This window comes from Canis lupus, chromosome 16 (genome assembly GCF_048164855.1).
Source record: "Canis lupus baileyi chromosome 16, mCanLup2.hap1, whole genome shotgun sequence".
Lineage (NCBI taxonomy): Eukaryota > Metazoa > Chordata > Mammalia > Carnivora > Canidae > Canis > Canis lupus.
In genome coordinates this window covers 40,298,391-40,316,595 of record NC_132853.1, presented here as the reverse complement: position 1 = coordinate 40,316,595, position 18,205 = coordinate 40,298,391, and the positions used below count along the sequence as shown (strand labels likewise).

At 49.9% G+C, this 18,205-nt stretch overlaps 3 protein-coding genes across 9 annotated transcripts in view; 1 reads left to right on the top strand and 2 right to left on the bottom strand.

Annotated features, from left to right (window-relative positions):
* The window catches only part of DNAJC7 (DnaJ heat shock protein family (Hsp40) member C7), a 29,823-nt gene extending 19,701 nt beyond the window's left edge, over positions 1–10,122 (top strand). For all 6 annotated transcript variants that reach the window (XM_072780575.1, XM_072780574.1, XM_072780570.1 and 3 more), the window contains 9 exons: positions 170–288; positions 1,225–1,378; positions 1,916–2,080; positions 2,922–3,013; positions 6,303–6,376; positions 6,835–6,981; positions 7,256–7,408; positions 9,309–9,371; positions 9,781–10,122. In XM_072780575.1, coding sequence (XP_072636676.1) covers positions 170–288; positions 1,225–1,378; positions 1,916–2,080; positions 2,922–3,013; positions 6,303–6,376; positions 6,835–6,981; positions 7,256–7,408; positions 9,309–9,371; positions 9,781–9,818 — 1,005 coding nt within the window. In that variant the 3' untranslated portion in view covers positions 9,819–10,122. The remainder of the gene's footprint in view (positions 1–169; positions 289–1,224; positions 1,379–1,915; positions 2,081–2,921; positions 3,014–6,302; positions 6,377–6,834; positions 6,982–7,255; positions 7,409–9,308; positions 9,372–9,780) is intronic.
* A 1,204-nt stretch (positions 10,123–11,326) lies between these two features.
* Positions 11,327–18,205, bottom strand: part of CNP (2'',3''-cyclic nucleotide 3'' phosphodiesterase) — a 7,555-nt gene continuing 676 nt past the window's right edge. For both annotated transcript variants that reach the window (XM_072780579.1, XM_072780578.1), the window contains exons 2-4: positions 16,955–17,624; positions 14,202–14,341; positions 11,327–12,806 (exon numbers count right to left, since the gene is read on the bottom strand). In XM_072780579.1, the coding sequence (XP_072636680.1) occupies positions 12,357–12,806; positions 14,202–14,341; positions 16,955–17,624 (1,260 nt within the window). In that variant the 3' untranslated portion in view covers positions 11,327–12,356. The remainder of the gene's footprint in view (positions 12,807–14,201; positions 14,342–16,954; positions 17,625–18,205) is intronic.
* ODAD4 (outer dynein arm docking complex subunit 4) overlaps positions 17,491–18,205 on the bottom strand; it is a 26,670-nt gene continuing 25,955 nt past the window's right edge. Inside the window, exon 11 of the transcript XR_012009020.1 lies at positions 17,491–17,624. The gene's annotated coding sequence lies outside the window, so the exon portion shown is untranslated. The remainder of the gene's footprint in view (positions 17,625–18,205) is intronic.

Below are 18,205 nucleotides of genomic sequence, written 5' to 3'. Positions count from 1 at the left end.
CTGGATCAACTGCTCCCCTCGTTTCAGTGGTTTAATCAGATGACTTAGATATGTTCCTAACCTCTGATATTACTTTCTTTTGAATCTGTCTGTTGCCTGTGGCCAGACTAAATGAAGATATTTCTAGAGTCCAGAATGAAGAACCTTACTTGCTTTCTTTTCCCCATAGGTGGTTTTCTGCATGGACCGTGCCCTAGAATTTGCCCCTGCCTGCCATCGCTTCAAAATCCTCAAAGCAGAATGTTTAGCAATGCTAGGTCGTTATCCGGAAGCACAGTCTGTGGCCAGGTATGAAATCAGGCCAGTTCTGCATTGAAATGCCAGATACCACTGGACAGGTGCTGTCTGGCAGCTCTCTTTAGCAGGAGTTACCATATGTCCTTTAGGTAGACCAGCTATTGCTGATCGACCTTCCTGGGCCTTAAAACCAAACAGACTGGATTTGAAAACCTACCAGATATAGAAGTACAGTAGGTACTTTAGCTATATATGGAAGAAGAGATCGTGTGAGGTTTTTTGTTTTTTTATTTTTTTTTAAACGTAATTTTCTTTTAACACTTGCAAGTTTGCAAGTTCTGTAAAGGGCAGTAGTAAATATTTTAGGCTTTGCGGGTCATATAGTCTCCATCGAAATTATTCACCTCTGCCACTGTGGTGCAGAAACAGCCATTGATAATAGATAAATGGATGATGTGGCTAGGTTTCAGTACAGTTTGATTTACAGAAACAGCGGTGGGCAGGATTTAGCCCTTTGGGCTGTAGTTTGCCAATCTCTGTTCTAATAATGACTGAGACACATGAAGTGTATTAAAGATAAATATAGGGCAGCCCGGGTGGCTCAGCGGTTTAGCGCTGTCTTTGGCCCAGGGCGTGATCCTGGAGACCTGGGATCAAGTCCCACGTCGGGCTCCTGCATGGAGCCTGCTTCTCCCTCTGCCTGTGTCTCTGCCTCTCTCTCTCTGCATGTGTGTGTCATAAATAAATAAAATCTTTAAAATAAATAAATAAATAAATAAATAAATAAATAAATAAATAAATAAAGATAAATATAGGTCATTTATTTGGGGAAGGTATGGGAAGAGCTTATTGGGATCTGTTGACCTTTGGATGCTTTCCATACTAGACACATGGTCAAGGGAAAAATTAGTGATAGTAATCACAAATGATAGTAATGGTAGGGAGATCCAAACCATGGCTGAATGTTCTCCTCTCTGGCTATTGCAGTGACATTTTACGAATGGATTCTACCAATGCGGATGCTCTGTATGTACGAGGTCTTTGCCTTTATTATGAAGATTGTATTGAGAAGGCGGTTCAGTTTTTTGTACAGGCTCTCAGAATGGCTCCTGACCATGAGAAGGCCTGCATTGCTTGCAGAGTAAGTTCTAGGCCCCAGATCTGAGTAGGAAAGAAAACTTCCTTTTTGAACCTGTGAATCAAAAATGAAAGGTTCTAGGATCACATGAAATGTGATAGCTCCTTTTCCCGCTTTGCCAGGATGCTTGGTCTTTGATTAGAAATTATTTCAGAACTACGTTTATTTACTTAAAAGTAAATGTGATCATGTAGGGTCAGATCCTTCTAATACCTAAGTGTGCTTTTTCTTATTTTCTTCCCTCAGTGAAGAAAAAATAGTAATGCTTATTCTAGGGAGTGGAGGTAAATCCTGGGCAAACAAGTCTCAATGATATTCTGTTGCAAATCTTGGTTTCTCCTGTCCACTCTGTAGGAAGCACCAGTGAGCAACAAAGAGCCCAGATGGTGGGGGTACGGGCGGAGGGGTGGGTGGTTGTGGTAAGGATCAGTGCGAGGCTAAACAGCTGTGATCTGAGAAATCAAAAATAGACTTGGGCCTCTTGTACAGTTGTCTGGGTTTCCTGGATATGAACTAACTTCCCCTTGCTTTTCCCTGTAGAATGCTAAAGCACTTAAAGCAAAGAAAGAAGATGGGAATAAAGCATTTAAAGAAGGAAATTACAAGCTAGCCTATGAACTGTACACAGAAGCCCTGGGGATAGACCCTAACAATATAAAAACAAATGCTAAACTCTACTGTAATCGGGGCACGGTTAACTCCAAGGTAAGCACTTGGTCTGGGTCTTGGGGTCTATGGAGATATGTTTAAGGGACCTCAAAGAGGTCTTGGGGAATCTGCCTAATGAGGGCAGCCAGATGAAAGGAGAGAAGATGATTTTTGTTTGAGAGTTCAGCTTGTTAACAAACTTCCTTCTGAGAGGCAAGCTTTTTTGCCTTTTCCTCGAAATTGAAGGGCACTTGAGGGACAGTTTGGAAGGATATTCCTACCTGTTCTTCCTCAAGATCCCTTTCCTCCACTAAGAGAATGCCAGGGGCTTTGGCATCATTTTTAGGCAAATTTTATCATTGTTTTTGGCCTAAGCAAGTGATTATTTCTTTCTTAGGAGTAATTTGAAAGAAATTAGAGTATGAGGCAGGCTTAATTTTTTTTATCCAGCATAACTGATGGTCACCATGCTCGGCTGGAAACAGTCTGCATCTCCACTGTAGTCCTGCATACTCTAAGAAACAACAGCAGGCCCTTGCTCTTATAGTATTCCAGTAGTTAGAAATCAGAGTAATTCATACCCCTCTCATTGGCCTTTGGGAGAATGGAGGGCAGGAACCACTATTTTCCTGTCTTGTTTGGGCACTACCCTGGAGTGGTAGAGGTGGTTTATCCCTGCACAGAAGTGTGCCTGACTTCTATCCTGTAGAAGAGAAACCGGTTTCGAATCTGGCGTCCTTAGCCCTCTGAGACACTAGCTTTCTCAGTGACCGAGAGTGTGTGACAGTTAGGGGGCTAGCACGACTGATCGTCTTAGAATTCTGAAGCCGTGCTCACAGCCTCCGGGCTCCCTCAGTCTGCAGAGATGTGAAGTATGACTGCTCTCTCTCTCCTGAAGCTTAGGAAACTAGATGATGCAATAGAAGACTGCACGAGTGCAGTGAAGCTCGATGCCACTTATATAAAAGCCTACTTGAGAAGAGCTCAGTGGTGAGTGCCTCCGGCGGGCGAGGGGAAGAGGGAGTTGCCGCTGGCCTGCCAGGGGAATTGCACTGTGGCTGCTGAAGCAGACCCGGGGATGTTGTGAGGTCATTTGGTCCTTCCCCCTGCCTCTAGGTGGGATTGTTCCAGCTCTAGACTATCTTTATAGACCCCCAGCGGAGGAGATTGCACAAGCTCCCTCAGTCTCCCATGACTGTGTCTTACGCCCCTCACGGTCAGTAAGTTTCCTCTGATGCCTGACCCAAATTCCTTTTGTTAAAGTTTAAATCCGTTTCCTCTGGAGATTGTATTTTGTGTTGTACACTTTTGCTCTAACTTGGCACAGTGCTTGGCACACAGTAGGTGCTCACTCAATAAATGTTTTTGTGGGATGAGTGGATGGTGCTTGGAAGAGGAAGAAATAAAGTATCTCTTGGAGACAGTTGAGAGTTGTGCTTATCCTGTATGTTCTGGGTTAGGGAAGACCGTGTTTCAGTTGGAAGGGATTTAATCTTGCTCAGCCTCTCAGCAGTATCAGGAAGTCCCTTTTGAAGTAGCTCTGTGGGCCTTGGTGATTCATGAGCCAGGGTATGCCTACTTAGATCTAGTGTCCCGATTGGCCTTCAGAGTCAGCACACTCCCCAGCTTGTACATCCAGAGTTTTCTGCAGATAGGAACCTCAGTCAGGGCTAAGAGAGTCCTCCCCCCAAATCTATCTCTTTTTATTTCAGATTATTTCCCAGACAGAGAAGAACATTCTATCTTTAAAGTTCCAAAAGGAAGACCTATTTGTTGTATACTAATCCTCCAACACTCATCCTGTTTCTTGTCATAAAATGTCCAGTCAGAGAACTGATGTTACTGATGTCTGGCGAGCCCATCATTCCTTAAGCTCCTCTGTCTCATCAGTGGTGGCGGGTGTGGCCTGTCTCCCATTTAGTTGGCCCAGAATTATCCACATTTTTTAAAAGTAGGAAAATTACTACTGTGTGTGGTGTTGTTTTTTTTTTTTTTTTTTTTTAAGTGGAATTCTAAGTAGATGAGTAAGTCCATCAGAGACATCCACAGAATTGTATTATAGACTCTGTGAGACCAGCTGTCAGTCACCTCTTGTTTGCAAACCACTGGCAAACATGGAAGCTTTGGAAGACAACACATACCCTCCGACCCAGCTAAAGACTCATTTTAACAGATACAAAATGCTATATACAAGTTTACTGTGGTGTTATCTGTAATAGCCAACAAAGAGAATCCCCTAAGTGCCTGGTGGGGCAGAGGTGGCTAGGTACATGACACCATGTCAACTCAAGGGACACTCTAGTTTTAGAACAGGGAATGGGTGAGGAGAAAATTCTTGACTTTTTGGGAAGATAATGGGGTAGATAATTATACCTTTACATGTGTTCAATAAGGAAAAATCAATATGGCTTTAATCAGACAAATCCTTATCTTTATGGAAGAAACAATGTTCTCTGAGTGGGTCTCTCTTTGAGATCCCACCACAGGGGACAGCATGCACTTTTGGGCACAGTTGGGCACATCAATTGTTCTCCTCACATAGCTGGGATTGACACGAAGTAGTGATTAGTTCAGACCAAAGCCTCACCAGAGGCCTGACTCCTGCCTTAGTCTGCCTCAACTTACCCTTAAAGTTGGGGAGATGCCAGATCTTTGCTACATCTCCTGTCTTGGGCTGGAGTTTCCCATTTTCCCTGAAGCTGTGCTTCTCTACTTTTTCTTCAACCTAAAAATATACTAAGTAGGCATATACTTGACATACGGTGTTATATTGTTTCAGGTGTACAACAGAAAAAAATTTAAATGTAAATATCTCCTTGAATTTTATTTTTTTTAAAGATTTATTTTTATTTTTTTTTAAGATTTTATTTATTCATGAGAGACCCAGAGAGGGAGAGAGGCAGAGACACAGGAGGAGGGAGAAACAGGCTCCATGCTGGGAGCCTGATGTGGGACTCGATCCCGGGACTCCAGGATCGCACCCTGGGCCAAAGGCAGGCGCTAAACCGCTGAGCCACCCAGGGATCCCCTCTCCTTGAATTTTAAAAACATGTTAAGTAAAAATGAAAAATCACTATAATATAAGCTTGTTTAATACATTCCAAAAGGACATGGCAGGGTCATTAAGGCTGCTTATCTGATCATCCCACAGCTGGGGCCATCAACTTATATTATTTTTCATCCTGTATATTATAGCTTCATCTCTGAGCTCCTGGTAGCATTTGTGCAGTGTCTTCAGGGCACTGGTTTTTCTATTTTCTTTTCTTTTTTTTTTTTTTTCTCACTATTTTTTAACGAAAGTTGTAAATCATGGTGTTGCCAGAAAATCAGAGATGCTGAAGCAGTTGGGCTCCTGTCTTGCCAGCCATGTCAGTAGCACTGCCTTGCCCTGGCCTCTAAACCTGGTGGGGCTCTGATGTTTGTGTAGGTGGGTTGGTGTAGTGGCAGCACAGTACATTTGGTCTCTGTTGTGCAGTGGCTAGCTGCGCTGCACGGTCACTCCTGCTCCCCAGCTGATGTGGTCTGGCTCAGGAATTCTACCACAGTCTGTGTAAGAGGTAGGCCAGTCTTGGTGTCAGAGATCTTATCAGGATGTGAAAAATGCCACTTTGCTTCTGTGGAAGAGGTGGTCTTAAAAGGTCTGGCAGTCAGTCTGTCAGGCTAGATCCTTCTCCTCTTGGACCAGCCCTTTTCTTCTGCACTATTGAAATAGGAGCAAGTGTGTGTTTAGAGTCTCCTTTTCTCTCATTTACCTGCATCTCTCAGATTGATTAGACTCAGTAGGAACATTTGCCAGCAGCCATCACCTGGAACTTGTCCTTTTAGTGGCTCACTAATCCCACCTCTACTCTGGATTGGAGCTGGTCTTGCATGTTCTACGGCACTACAGGTTTCAGAGCTTTTCCATATCCATTGCTCTCACTTGATCTTTTTTTTTTTTTTTTCTTTTTTGCATTTCAGTCCCAAGTAATCGTTCAAGTAGGTGCCTTTTCAGATGCCTCTTGAGGGCTCTGTGAAATCAGAAGGAACCTTCTCCTGTTGGTTGCTTTCTGCCCAGAGTATCACTTTGCTGGTGGGTGCAAGTGGCATGAGATCTCTCTCTTTTTTACCTTGAGGAATTGGTAGTTAATTTTTTCTCACAGCTAGCTTAAGGACTCCTGTTTAATTAAACATTTCAACCAAAAGTGTGTCTCTTGCTTGAGCTGTGCCTCTTCTACCAGAGCAATACTGAAGGCCATTGCTATTCATGTTGCTGTCCTGCCTTGTATTTCCTTTTCAGTTACATGGACACAGAACAGTATGAAGAAGCAGTGCGGGACTATGAAAAAGTATATCAGACGGAGAAAACAAAAGGTAAAGTGGTTTGAGAGCATGTTTCTCAGGGAACTGTGAGGTCTTACTCTTAGGCCCTTAAAACTGGACACAGGAACGTTTGATTCGGGGATCAGAGATATACCTGGAGCTTATTTAACCACTGGCCAGGAAGAAGTGAACAGAGATGCCAAGTGCCAGGATAGGGCCCTTCTTTTCTGGCCATTAATCCTCTCTGTCACTTTCCCTTCCTTTTGTGTATAATTAGGCTGATGTGAGGAACTGAAATATGAGTAGGTTTTTTTGTTGTTTTGTTTTTTGTTGGGTTTTTTTGTTTTGTTTTGTTTTTGTTTTTTTTAGTTTTCAGAAGAAAACACCATAACACCATAAACGTGCCTGGTATGGTTAACAAGGTTTCTGATGGCAAGGCATCTGGGTTAGGGCCTGGTAAGGGAAACCAGAGTCAGATTTATCCATTGATTCTCGATGTCTCCTTCTAGAACACAAACAGCTCCTCAAAAATGCACAGCTGGAACTGAAGAAGAGTAAGAGGAAAGATTACTACAAAATTCTGGGAGTGGACAAGAATGCCTCTGAGGATGAAATCAAGAAAGCTTACCGAAAACGGGCCTTGATGCACCATCCAGGTAGATAGAGTGTGTGTGGTGAGCAGACTTGGGAAGAACAAACGGATCCGGCCCTGCCAAACTCAGGCTAGAATAAAAGTTTCTGGCTCTCTGGCTGGGAACGAGGTTTTGCTAACTTCCATACTCTCCAAACTTTGGAAGTGCCAGATTCTAAAATTGGACAAAATTGGAATGAGGTTTTGCTAACTTCCATACTCTCCAAACTCTGGAAATGCCAGATTCTAAAATTTTGTTTTCTTGGGACTCAGTTCTTCCCATACTCCTCCCCCTTTAGATCGGCACAGTGGAGCCAGTGCTGAAGTTCAGAAGGAAGAGGAGAAAAAGTTCAAGGAAGTTGGAGAAGCTTTTACCATCCTCTCTGATCCTAAGAAAAAGACTCGCTATGACAGTGGACAGGACCTAGATGAGGAAGGCATGAATATGGGCGGTGAGTTGGTTGGGGCAGTCTAGGATGAGCCTGACAGCTGTGGATTGTTACAGTTTTTCTAAAGACACTCCAGAGGGAAGTCTGTATAACAACCAGTGAGGCAGAGTGATGTGTAAAACCCACCCTGGATGAATACCTGTGATGTGTGAGGTACTGTGATGGGTGCTGGAGATAAAGGTAAGTCAACCAGGTCTCTGAGCTCTGAGAACCCAGTCTTGGGCTTTGCACCCAGACTCACAGGCCACTTCTGACCCCCGGATATGGAGTCCCAACCCAGGGTGCAGAGTGGATACTCAGGAGGTGAGCCCTAGGAAGGGAAGGGTTGGAAGTGCAGAAAGAATACCTTCAGGGAGCTGCAAGGGGCTGAGTATGAGAGGATAGAGGGTGCCTAAGGCAGGAGAAGGTGAGACATGAGGCCCCAGAGTAGCCGGATAACTCCCTCTCCCCCACCAGAAGGCCTTAGCAGCTTGAATAGGGAATAGGAGCCTTTTCCTATGGACTGGAAGTTTCTGCCCACTGCAGGGCATATGCTGACTGAGATTTACGTTCGTCACCCATTCGTGGCAGGCTTCACAGAGTTCAGTTTCCCCCAAAGACTTAAAATGAAATAAAGCATAGCTAGCTGTCAGTGTTGCTGCTCGCCATGAGCTCCGTTGGAGATGAGGATAGGAACTATGCAGTGGTTCTCAGACCAGTCTCCAATGCCAGCCTTTCTCCTCCATTAAGAAAATCTATTGGAATTTAAAATAGGATTGATGATCCTAGATAGTCCTCCTCTCTCTGGTTCAGGGTGTGTGTGCACTTTAAAAACCTAGGTTTACCAGTAGTAAACATTGCTCTGCCCAGCAGTTGAGAGGAGAAATAAGCAGTCAAAAACTATTGAAGAGTTCTAAGTAGGGGAGCTCCGAACCAGAGTTTGGCTCCAGAAGTATATTTATGATGGCAGTGAAGAGGTGGTTTGGTGCAGTGAAGGGGGAGATGGAGGAAAGCACAAATGGGTAGGACAGGATTGGAGGCCACAATGGGAGGAGACGTGGCAGGAGATGGTTGCTGACATATTGGAAGAAGGGAAGGATGAAGCTGAGTGGCTTTGGGTGGCTGACTTGATGGAGCTGGTCACTGAACTAGGAGACCCAAGATGAGCAGATACACAGGCAAGGAAGAATTTAATTTTGGATACAATGTGCCTGTTGCACCAACTGGTGGAGATAAATCCTCTGTGGCTTAGGAAGTCAGGTGGAGGTGGGGACAGCAGACCTGCTGTGGCCTTATCACTAGGCCACAGCACTGGAGACCGGCCAGAGCTGGAATGTTTGCTTCTGCTGCATTCACTGGCCACATGATCTTGAGCAAGTTACTTAAGTTCCTTTGTCTGGTTTTATTGAGTATAATTGGGGATGATGTAAGGTATGCAGAGTACCCACCATGATTGGCACCTGGTAGGTGCTTAATAAACCATGGCTTTTTTTTTTTTTTTCCTGTCATACTGTCTAGACATTGCATGGAATCAAATGAATACTGTAAACCTTAGATCTTATTCCTATATTTAGTGTTAGTATTCCTATATTTAGTTTAGTTTCTAGATTTTCACCCTTTCAGTAGCAGCCCCAGCATTATAGACAGACAGAATGGGGTGTCTCATGTCAATAAGTGCAAATGCCATCGCAGTTGTGATGAAGGTCCAGCAGAGGAGGTTGAAGCAAAGAAAGCTTTCATTCCGGCCCGAGCTGGGAAGGAGGGAATGTGTCCTACAAGTGGGGTCGAGCAGCGTTAGGTATGGAACGTGGGGGCAGATATGCCCACCCACAGTCAGGTTTTGGAAAAGGATGCACATCATAAGTTCCTCTTCAGACATGTCTAACTTTTTCCAACTTTCCCTGTCTTTTGCTCTGCTCCATAGATTTTGACGCAAACAATATCTTCAAGGCATTCTTTGGCGGTCCTGGGGGCTTCAGTTTTGAAGGTGGGTATGCCTCCCACTCTCGGGAGTTCCCCAGATCACAGGCCCATAATGTGACTCCCCCCTCAGGTATAGTAGCTCTTTGAAAGTCAGCGAGGCCCATCTAGCAGGGTACCGATCCACTCAGGTGCTGTTGAGCGTGGAGGCAGGGAGGCTCCTGGGCACACCATACCTTGGGACTGTTAGTGCCACACCTCTGCATGGCCGGGAAGGCATCTCAAAGCTGTCGAGTGCCAGGGCTTCTCTGCAAGAGTGAATGTTAGAAGCTACACACGAGCTGTGCTCATATGTTCCCGACACCCCAGAGCCTAGGCTGGCAGTTTTTCTGTTGGAGTTCGAAGCAGCCCTTGAAAACGAGCAAAGTGATCTTTCCACGCAGAGCCAACTAACAAGCCCTTCTTTTGCCTTACAGCATCTGGTCCAGGGAATTTCTTTTTTCAATTTGGCTAATGAAAGGAAACCATCCGGAACCCAGAAAGTGCAGACTTGCTCAATGTAACCTTGAACGTGGGCACAGCTCACCTCCTCCCTTCATCTCGTCTCCCCGTCCTTAGAGCAGTTGCGTTTTCTTAGTTGGATACCCCTGTGTCTGTGTGAGTGGGGGGAAGGAAGGGAGCCAGCGCGGAAGACTGCGGGGAGGGGAGAGGGGTGGGGGGTGGACAGGGAGGCAGCTTGTGAATTTTTGTTTTACTGTTTAACTTTATTAAAAAAGAAAAAAAATTAAGAGAATAAAATGTTTTGACCCTTTCTGGCACTTTGCTCTGGCAGCTGCTTTGTGTCACTCCAGAGTTGGTAGGCCAGAGCTGAGCCCCCAGCACGGAGTTGGTACGGACATGGATTGTAGGCTCTGCATCTGGCCCATGAGGGGTGTGGGCACCTGGGGCATGATGGCTGGGGGATGCTGGCCACCTCTCCCAAGCCTATTCAGCCTGAGTGCTGAGCAGACCTGAGAATGCTCAGTCATAGGTTATCTGATGGTAGGGGCCAGCACCGCCCACCAGAAGCTACGTGTGTCCAAAGCACACATGGAGCGTGGCTGGGTATGCTCAGGCTGAGCTGACCCAGACTGAGGACGTTTACACAGGCCCTCGTGGTCCTGTTGGCAGTGCAGGCTAAGGGACATGGGGACGGAGACAAAATCCTGCCTCCCTGACCCTTTCAAGGTGGGACACACAGCTCCTGGGCGCAGGGGTCCAGGCACAGACCTGAAGCTCACATGGTTGCATTCTTAGGAGATACCCTTCACCTTATCCACTGCTGTCCCTTCTGTGTGGGAGATGAGGAAGCAGTGACTAGTGTCCTGCTGTTCAAGTCAAGTGTAGTGGTCGTGGCAAGTGATCTTTTTGGCAGAGAGATTTGAGACTTAGACTGACGCTCAGAATTTTAGCACTTCAGTAGCAGAGATGGCTGGGAAAGGACTATGGACCAAATAGGTAACTTATGCTTCTCTTCCTTCTGACCCCCCCAACCCCAACCCCATTCTTTCCAGTCTTCCTCCACCAGCACCAAGGCCACGGCGATAGGATGACTGAGTTAGGCCTGAGAAGCTCCCCCATTGGCCTGTACGACACTCCTGAGGATGGCCTTCCCTAGAGAACTGGTGGAAACTCAGACCAGCACCGTGGGTCTAGCTGAGCAGTCCCTCTGATTGTTTGGGGCTGGCACACCTGTGGGTCTCTTGCCTCAGTTAATGGGGGACGACAGGCTCTGCTCCACGTCCCTCAGACCCAGACACCCCCCACTTTGTGTGCATCTAAGATCAGCCGCTCTCCTTTCTGCCGCCTCATGAAAGCCAACACTGTTCAGCTGCCCAAGCTCACCACAGCTGTGCCCAGCCAGCAGAGGGGAGACAGGACCGATGGCCCCAAGTTGCGGGACAAAGCCAGTCCTGATACACCAGCCCTGGCCCCAGGGAAGACTGAGCTGGGCACAGAAGGGTGAGAGAGACTGCACACGGCCAGGATTAACACGGTTTATTTCACGGTCAGTCTTACAAGTCACTGAGGTTGGGCAAAGCCAGGATAGTAACTTAAATCTCAAGCACTTTCGTCCAGTGACAACCCGATTAGCAAGGCCCTGTTACTGAGCAGTGGGCAGTGGAAGGCACCCCAGAAACCACAGCACATGTACCAATGTTAAAAACCCCTTCCCAGAGGCACTAGCTGGGGCGTGGTCCTCACCAGCCAGAGGGCCACTCTGTTGGCGCTTGGTCCCCACCCACTGGCCCCCTGTGGAGGAGGCAAGCTGGACCCGGCAGACGGCAAGATGGGAGCTTCCCCACCAAGGTACTTGCTCTGGCCTCCATCTTCCCATCCCGATGACACAGCCACACCACTGCACAGGATGGCCAGCCTGTCCCCTGCCTGGGGCGAGACCAATAGCCAACTGGGATGTGGCTGTTGCTTATTCTTCTCTTTTCTTCCCTACTTGTCAAACTATTCCCTAGTTATAGTGTGGAGGAGGAGGGGACAGGCACTTAGGACTGAAGGTGGGATGAACCCCCCCACCTCTCTTTTCTACCCTGGTAAGAAGCCCCAGCCTACCATGGGGCTGTAATGATTAAGATCCAGGGTCAAAGCCCAGGGATCCCTCCCACCCTCTCCAGTTCCCATGGACGCAGTGACCACCCTGTGGGGACATGCAGCTCTGGGGCATCTCTCTGCGCTAGCCAGCTTGGGGCAGGGGCACCTGGGACAGGCAGCAGGGCTTGAGGTTGTGGCTGCGGCTCCAGGCCCAGGCTAGCTCAGCCTTGTCAGCTTCGCTCTGGGTTCCTGAATGGCGCTCCCCCACACCCCTCTAATGTTGAAAGCTTGGGTGTTAAGAGGGGACAAGGGTGGGCAGGAGAAGCTACAAGTTTTTAAAAAGTTACGGAACGGTTAACTTTGAGTAAAAAAAAAAAAAAAAATTTCCTAAAGATCAAGCAGAAGGCATGCTTCCCTCTCCCCCCACTTCTCTTCTAGACCGGGGGGCTGACAGCGGTGAGAACACTCAGATGATGGTGCAGGACTGCAAGGCGCCTCCCTTGCGGCTGCCGTGCGTGGGCACAGGTTTGCCCTTCCCGTAGTACCCCGTGAAGATGGCCCTGACCTCTAGCTTCTTGGCCAGGCTCAGCAGCCAGCGCCCATTGCCCAAGGAGTAGAGTTTGCCCCGGTTTAGCTCACCCACCTCCTCACCTCGGCTGCCCCCCTTCTCCTGCCGCACAATCTCCAGGAGGTCAATGCCCGTCTGCACGGGCTCCACGTCACCCGCACAGCCGAGGGTGATGTGAGCCCGGCTTCCCCGGGGCAGGCTGTCGGAAGGGGACAGCTTGTCCACGTCATTTGGCCACAATGGCAGCTCCTGCTCGCTCAGCTCCACCCGGGCTCCAGCAGTCTTGGGCGTCACAAAGAGGGCAGTGATGGTCAGCGTGAAGGCCTTGCAGTAAGACTTCTTCACCACCTGCAGAGACAGAATGACAGCCCTAAGCTAGAGGTGGTAGCCCCTGGAGCAGACAGTTGACCAAGAGTGGGCTTAGCAGAGGTGGACACCACTGAGTAGAATACTCGGGTAAAAGCTGCGCACAGCCTGTGTTGTGAGAGGACATCTTTCTGCTGCCCCCATCAGGCTGATGTGAGAAAGTGGAGGTGCCAATGGTGCTGGACACCGGGAGCTGAAAGCCAGGCTTCCTGAACTCATCCTGGCTCCCCACCTACTAGCTGCAGGGCTTCGAGCAAGCCACTTAACCTCTCTGCATTGGCTCATTACACAGGGGTGATACTAGAACCTACCCCAGTGTCTGGATGAAATGAGTGTCTGGGTGAAGATTCTAGAACAGTGACAGGCATGTGACAAGTGCTACTGTCATTACTACTCAGCTCAGCCTGGTAAAAGCCACCATAGAGCCCAGGCAATATCCCAGACGACAAGCTGAGGTCAGAAATAAGTGCCTCTGATCAAAATCCACCTTGTACACCTTGGTTTACATCAGCTCACACTAATCAGATCCGATTAAATCTGATTTTCTGAGAAAGACCATCTCTCCCAACCAACCATAAAAGTGTCTCTATTTTTGCTCACAATCCCTTGTGCCGGGTGCCTAACAGGTGCTTAAAAAGTACTGCTGGGCACACGGATGGTTGAGATGGTAGCAGCCAGTGTTACATAGTCCCTCATGCAGCTACGCTAGGTGCCATGAATACTACAGTAAAGACAAACTAAAAAATGCAAGTGGGGGAAACCAATGAACAATCAATAAAACGGCCCTGCATTAACCTAGCAGACAAGTGGGGGAGACAGGTGGAGAGCTGGAGGAAGGCCTGGCTGAGAAGGCCACACCCCGGAAAGCTGGAGACCAGTGCGCACCCAGGCCACATGCCTGCTGCTTAAGGAGCATGCATCAGAGGCGGCAGACAGGAGAGAACGGCTGAGTGGGAGGGAAAAGCGTGGCACCCCAAAGCCAAGAAGCCTCACTATCCCTCAATGCGCCCTACTCCAAGGCAAGGCCAGGCCTGGGACCCGGGGACAGGGACCTCAGAGCACCAGGTTCCCAGGGGAACTCAACACAGGCTTGGAGAGGCCAGAGCAGGAGCCTGCTGCCCGCCCTCCGTCTGCGGATGTGAAAGGCACTGGTGGGCAGGCCTTGGGGGCGAATGCACAGTACTGGGGGCGGTGGCGGGTAGAAAGGGCAGCTGACCATCTGCGCAGCAGAGCCTATGGAGGGGCGAGCTGGAGCAGGAGGTGCCATTTTTTCTTGGGAGGCTGTCTTGTGTCTGGGCCCTGCCTTGAGCCAGCCCCCATCTCCAGAAGACCCTGCCCTTGCCCCACCTCAGCCAGGAGTCCCCAGGGAGCACTCACATCCTGCTGGGCATACTCGTCTGCCCCGGCAGCCTTCCCGTAGTCACAGAACTTGGTTGTGCAGTGCAGCACGCCTGGGGGTCTCTTCCCAAAGTAGGTGACCAGCTCAATCTTCTCTCTGGGCTCATCCCCAGAGACAACTGCAGGGGGAGAGAGTGGGGCCGTCAGGGCAGGAGAGCAGGGGCTACCAGCCCAATACCACTCACCAAGACAACGGGGACTCCAAGGAAAAAAAAACTGGACATCAAGCCTGAGTTCTCCAGCAATCCACCATAATTCACTCCTTCATTAGGTGGTCAAACCAACAGCCACATCAGAGTTACGAAAAGGCCTCTCAATTCCCTGGTTTCACGACTTGTAGATTTTTACACCTCTTTTCCGGACTTGAGAACTAAGGTGCTCGTAACCCAGAGAATAGGCAGCTCAGGCCAAGGGAATTTTGGCTTTATTAGCTACATATTTAGAAGAGGGAAGCGAGTCATGAAAAATGGGGTAGAAAGGCCTAAGGCTGTTGGAGCCATCGTGGTAGGATGGAAGAAGTCAGGAAGTGACATTCCAGCCCACTTACAAGTCCTTTGGCCTGGGGCAGGTGACCGACACTTATCTGTCAATCAAGTACCATTAGGGTGACCACACACCCATGTTCCCAGGGTCCCCGGGGGAACCTAGGAGTGCCCCCTTTCACTCGGGCCTAACAGGACGAGAAGTTACCCAGTCACTGTGACACGTACCTTTCAAGCCTGTCTGATGGGCTGAGAGCCTACCAAGGGCCCAGAGTAGGAAGGGTCTTGGAATATAACGAGAGGATACTTGGCGAGACCTGAAGTATCCATGACTTCAACTGCCTGGCTCCAGGCCTGTGGCCAGTTTGAGCCACTAGATCTGTCCTCTTTACTCTCAGAGTTGAGTCCCTAGGAGGATGTCACTCACCCTCCAGGCGGAGGGAGAGTCTGCTCTGAGAGCACGCCCATTACATTTCTCCTGTTGTGTCCTAGGCAGGAAAGGGTTGCAATTTTTAATGGAAAAGGCAGCTTCAAAAGGCAGTCACCCCACAAGGCAGAGCCACCAACTCTAACCCGGAGCCCTACGGGGTGCTTTTCTGCCAAGAAATTCCAGGTACAGGGCTCACGCCTGGACAACGTCACTGCAGGAGTCACAGCTCCCTGGTTCCCAGCGTTCCAGCTTTAGTGGCCAACAAGAGTTCTCTGAGCACATATCCAGGCACAAATTTTGCCCCTGAGCCACACAGGAATACGGGTGGGGATACTGCAAGTAGGAGGATAATCTAAAATTTGTTAAAGGATGGGATCCCTGGGTGGCGCAGCGGTTTGGCGCCTGCCTTTGGCCCAGGGCGGGATCCTGGAGACCCGGGATCGAATCCCACGTCGGGCTCCCGGTGCATGGAGCCTGCTTCTCCCTCTGCCTGTGTCTCTGCCTCTCTCTCTCTCTCTCTGTGACTATCATAAATAAATTTAAAAAAAAATAAAAAAAAAATTTGTTAAAGGAATAGATGGAGGGGTCCCTGGGTGGCGCAGCGGTTTGGCGCCTGCCTTTGGCCCAGGGCACGATCCTGGAGACCTGGGATCGAATCCCACGTCGGGCTCCCGGTGCATGGAGCCTGCTTCTCCCTCTACCTATGTCTCTGCCTCTCTCTCTCTCTCTCTCTGTGTGACTATCATGAATAAATAAAAAAAAAATAAAAAAAGAAAAGGAATAGATGGATTAGTGGATGACATACCCCTAAGAGGCCACTATAGGACAGTAAAGGCCACCAAACCCTATCCCAAACCTACCCTATTCACTGGCTCAAACTGCCCTTGTCAGGAGAGGTCCAACCCAATTTGGGGAGGGCCCTGCTAGAGTTGACAGCGTCCAGGGCTCTCGCTGTGGCCCTGGGCAGATCCCATACCCCTTCTCAGTGTTTTCCCATCTGAAAATGAGGGGCCTGGACCAGGTGGGAAGCTGTTCTCTGGAGCTGTAGGAGGCCACAGGAGGTGCACTGGCAGTCTGAGACCTAGGACCCATACCCAGGGAAGTCCCAATACTCCTAGCTCTGACTATTTTGCAGCTTAAGATTCTGTGGAATTTTTTTAAGTTATTTTAATTAATTTATTTATTTAAGAGAGCGAGGTAGGGAATGGTAGAGGGAGAGGAGAGAGAATCTTAAGCATGCTCCACGTCCAACATGGAGCCCCACGCAGAGGTCCATCTCACCATCCCAAGATCATGACCTGAGCCAAAGCCAAGAGTTGGATTAAGCCACCCAGATGCCCATTAAGTTTATTTTTTTAAACTAATCTTTATGCCTGACATGGGGCTGGAACTGACAACCCCAAGATCAGGCTCTACCCACTAGGCCGGCTGGGTGCCCCTCTGGAATACTTCATTTCAGAAAGATGGCTCTGGGCTAAACACAAGCTAGACACACGGCACCTGGTTCTTCCTCTCAGGTTGTATGAAACATGGACACGCTTCCTGTGATGCCAGGAATGTGTTTTCCCCCCTGACCCCAGAGACAGTGCTCTCCATCCAGCGGGGAGGGCGGCGCGGAGGAGGGGGGCCCTGGGAAGCAGCTCTCCCCACGTCCCCCTGCGCCTCCACCTCCACCGTGAGGCAGCTCTGCCTCGCCCCAGGTGGGCCTCCACCTGCCGGCCACGCTGTGAGAACGGCCAGTCCCGGGCGCACAGACGAGGGGGGCTTAGGGATGAGGCCGACCCTCTGCGCCCTCCCCGGGCCCCGGCCCCACCACCTACAGTGTCGCAGCTCCTTCTTGAAGGCCTTGTGATTCCCCAGCTCCTCCAGGAAGGCCTGGCCGGCTTTGCGGAGGCTCTCGGAACTCTTCTTGGTCAGGAACCAGCCGAAGTAGAGCGGCAGGAAGTCCTTCTCCAGCCCCGGCTTCAGCTTCTTGAGCTCGTCGGCCGACAGCTGCCACTGGTTCTTCTCCTTGAGCTGGGCGCAGTCCAGCCGCCACGCCGTCTTGGGCTCCACCAGCACCACCTGGTACTGGTACTGGTCGGCCAGCTCGAAGAGCTGCTCCAGCCGCTCCCGCTCGTGGTTGGTGTCATCCAGCACCAGGACCCGCACGTCCCGGCGGCAGTAGGCGGCCAGGTCCTCGTCCAGCCGCTTGTACTCCTCAGAGAAGTCTCCTCGCGCGCCGGGGGTGATCTTGTAGGCGTCGGCGGACACCATCTTGGTGCCATCTCGGTACCTGTCCACGATGACGCGGGCCAGGGTGGACTTGCCGCTCCCCGGCAGGCCGCGCAAGATGAAGAGCGTCTTGCACTCTTGCAGCGTGGCCACCGTCTCCTCGTCCTGCAGGAAAGGAAACTGCAGCTCTGGCTTGTCCTTGGCCCCCGAGGATGACATTTTGCGGAAGAAGATCTTGGGCAGGAACGCGTGGCTCTTTCGGGAGAAGCTTCTGTTCTGTGTGAGGAGGGAATGGGCAGGTGTCAGCCAGCTCACTCGAGGCCACCCCACCGGTGTTGCCCCCTTGACTCCGGCCTCCCAGCCCTGAGTTATAGGTGCCCCCGGAGCTGTGGGCGCCTTCCCAAGCCGAGGAGCCGACCCTCTCCTCTGTCCTGTGTGGCCGCCAGCTGCTCCTGGTCGCAGAGGAGGGAGGGGAGACCTCCTCGGAGCCTTCCTAAACTCTGAACTGCCCCTGCTCAGAGCTGTAGCTTCAAGGGTCCCCCACTGCTGCCACCTCTCAAGGGAAAGTGCGCTGCAAGCGCATGCCTGTGGTTCTGGGAGCGGACCCTAACTTTATATTCTTGGCACCTATTAAGGATGACCTCTTTGGAGGTGGGGCTGCTACGTCTGGGCAAAGCCACAGCTGCCTGGGCTCTGGGTGTGCAGAGGACGGTGGGGGTGGAGGAGGGTTACCCAAAGACTGCCTCCCCTCCCCCAACAGGGGCAGGGACAGATAATACTCTCTTGTCTGGGATGGGGGGGGACAATGGTCCCACAGAAGGGCTGGTGGGGGGCAGGGCGGGAGAGCGCCGGACAAA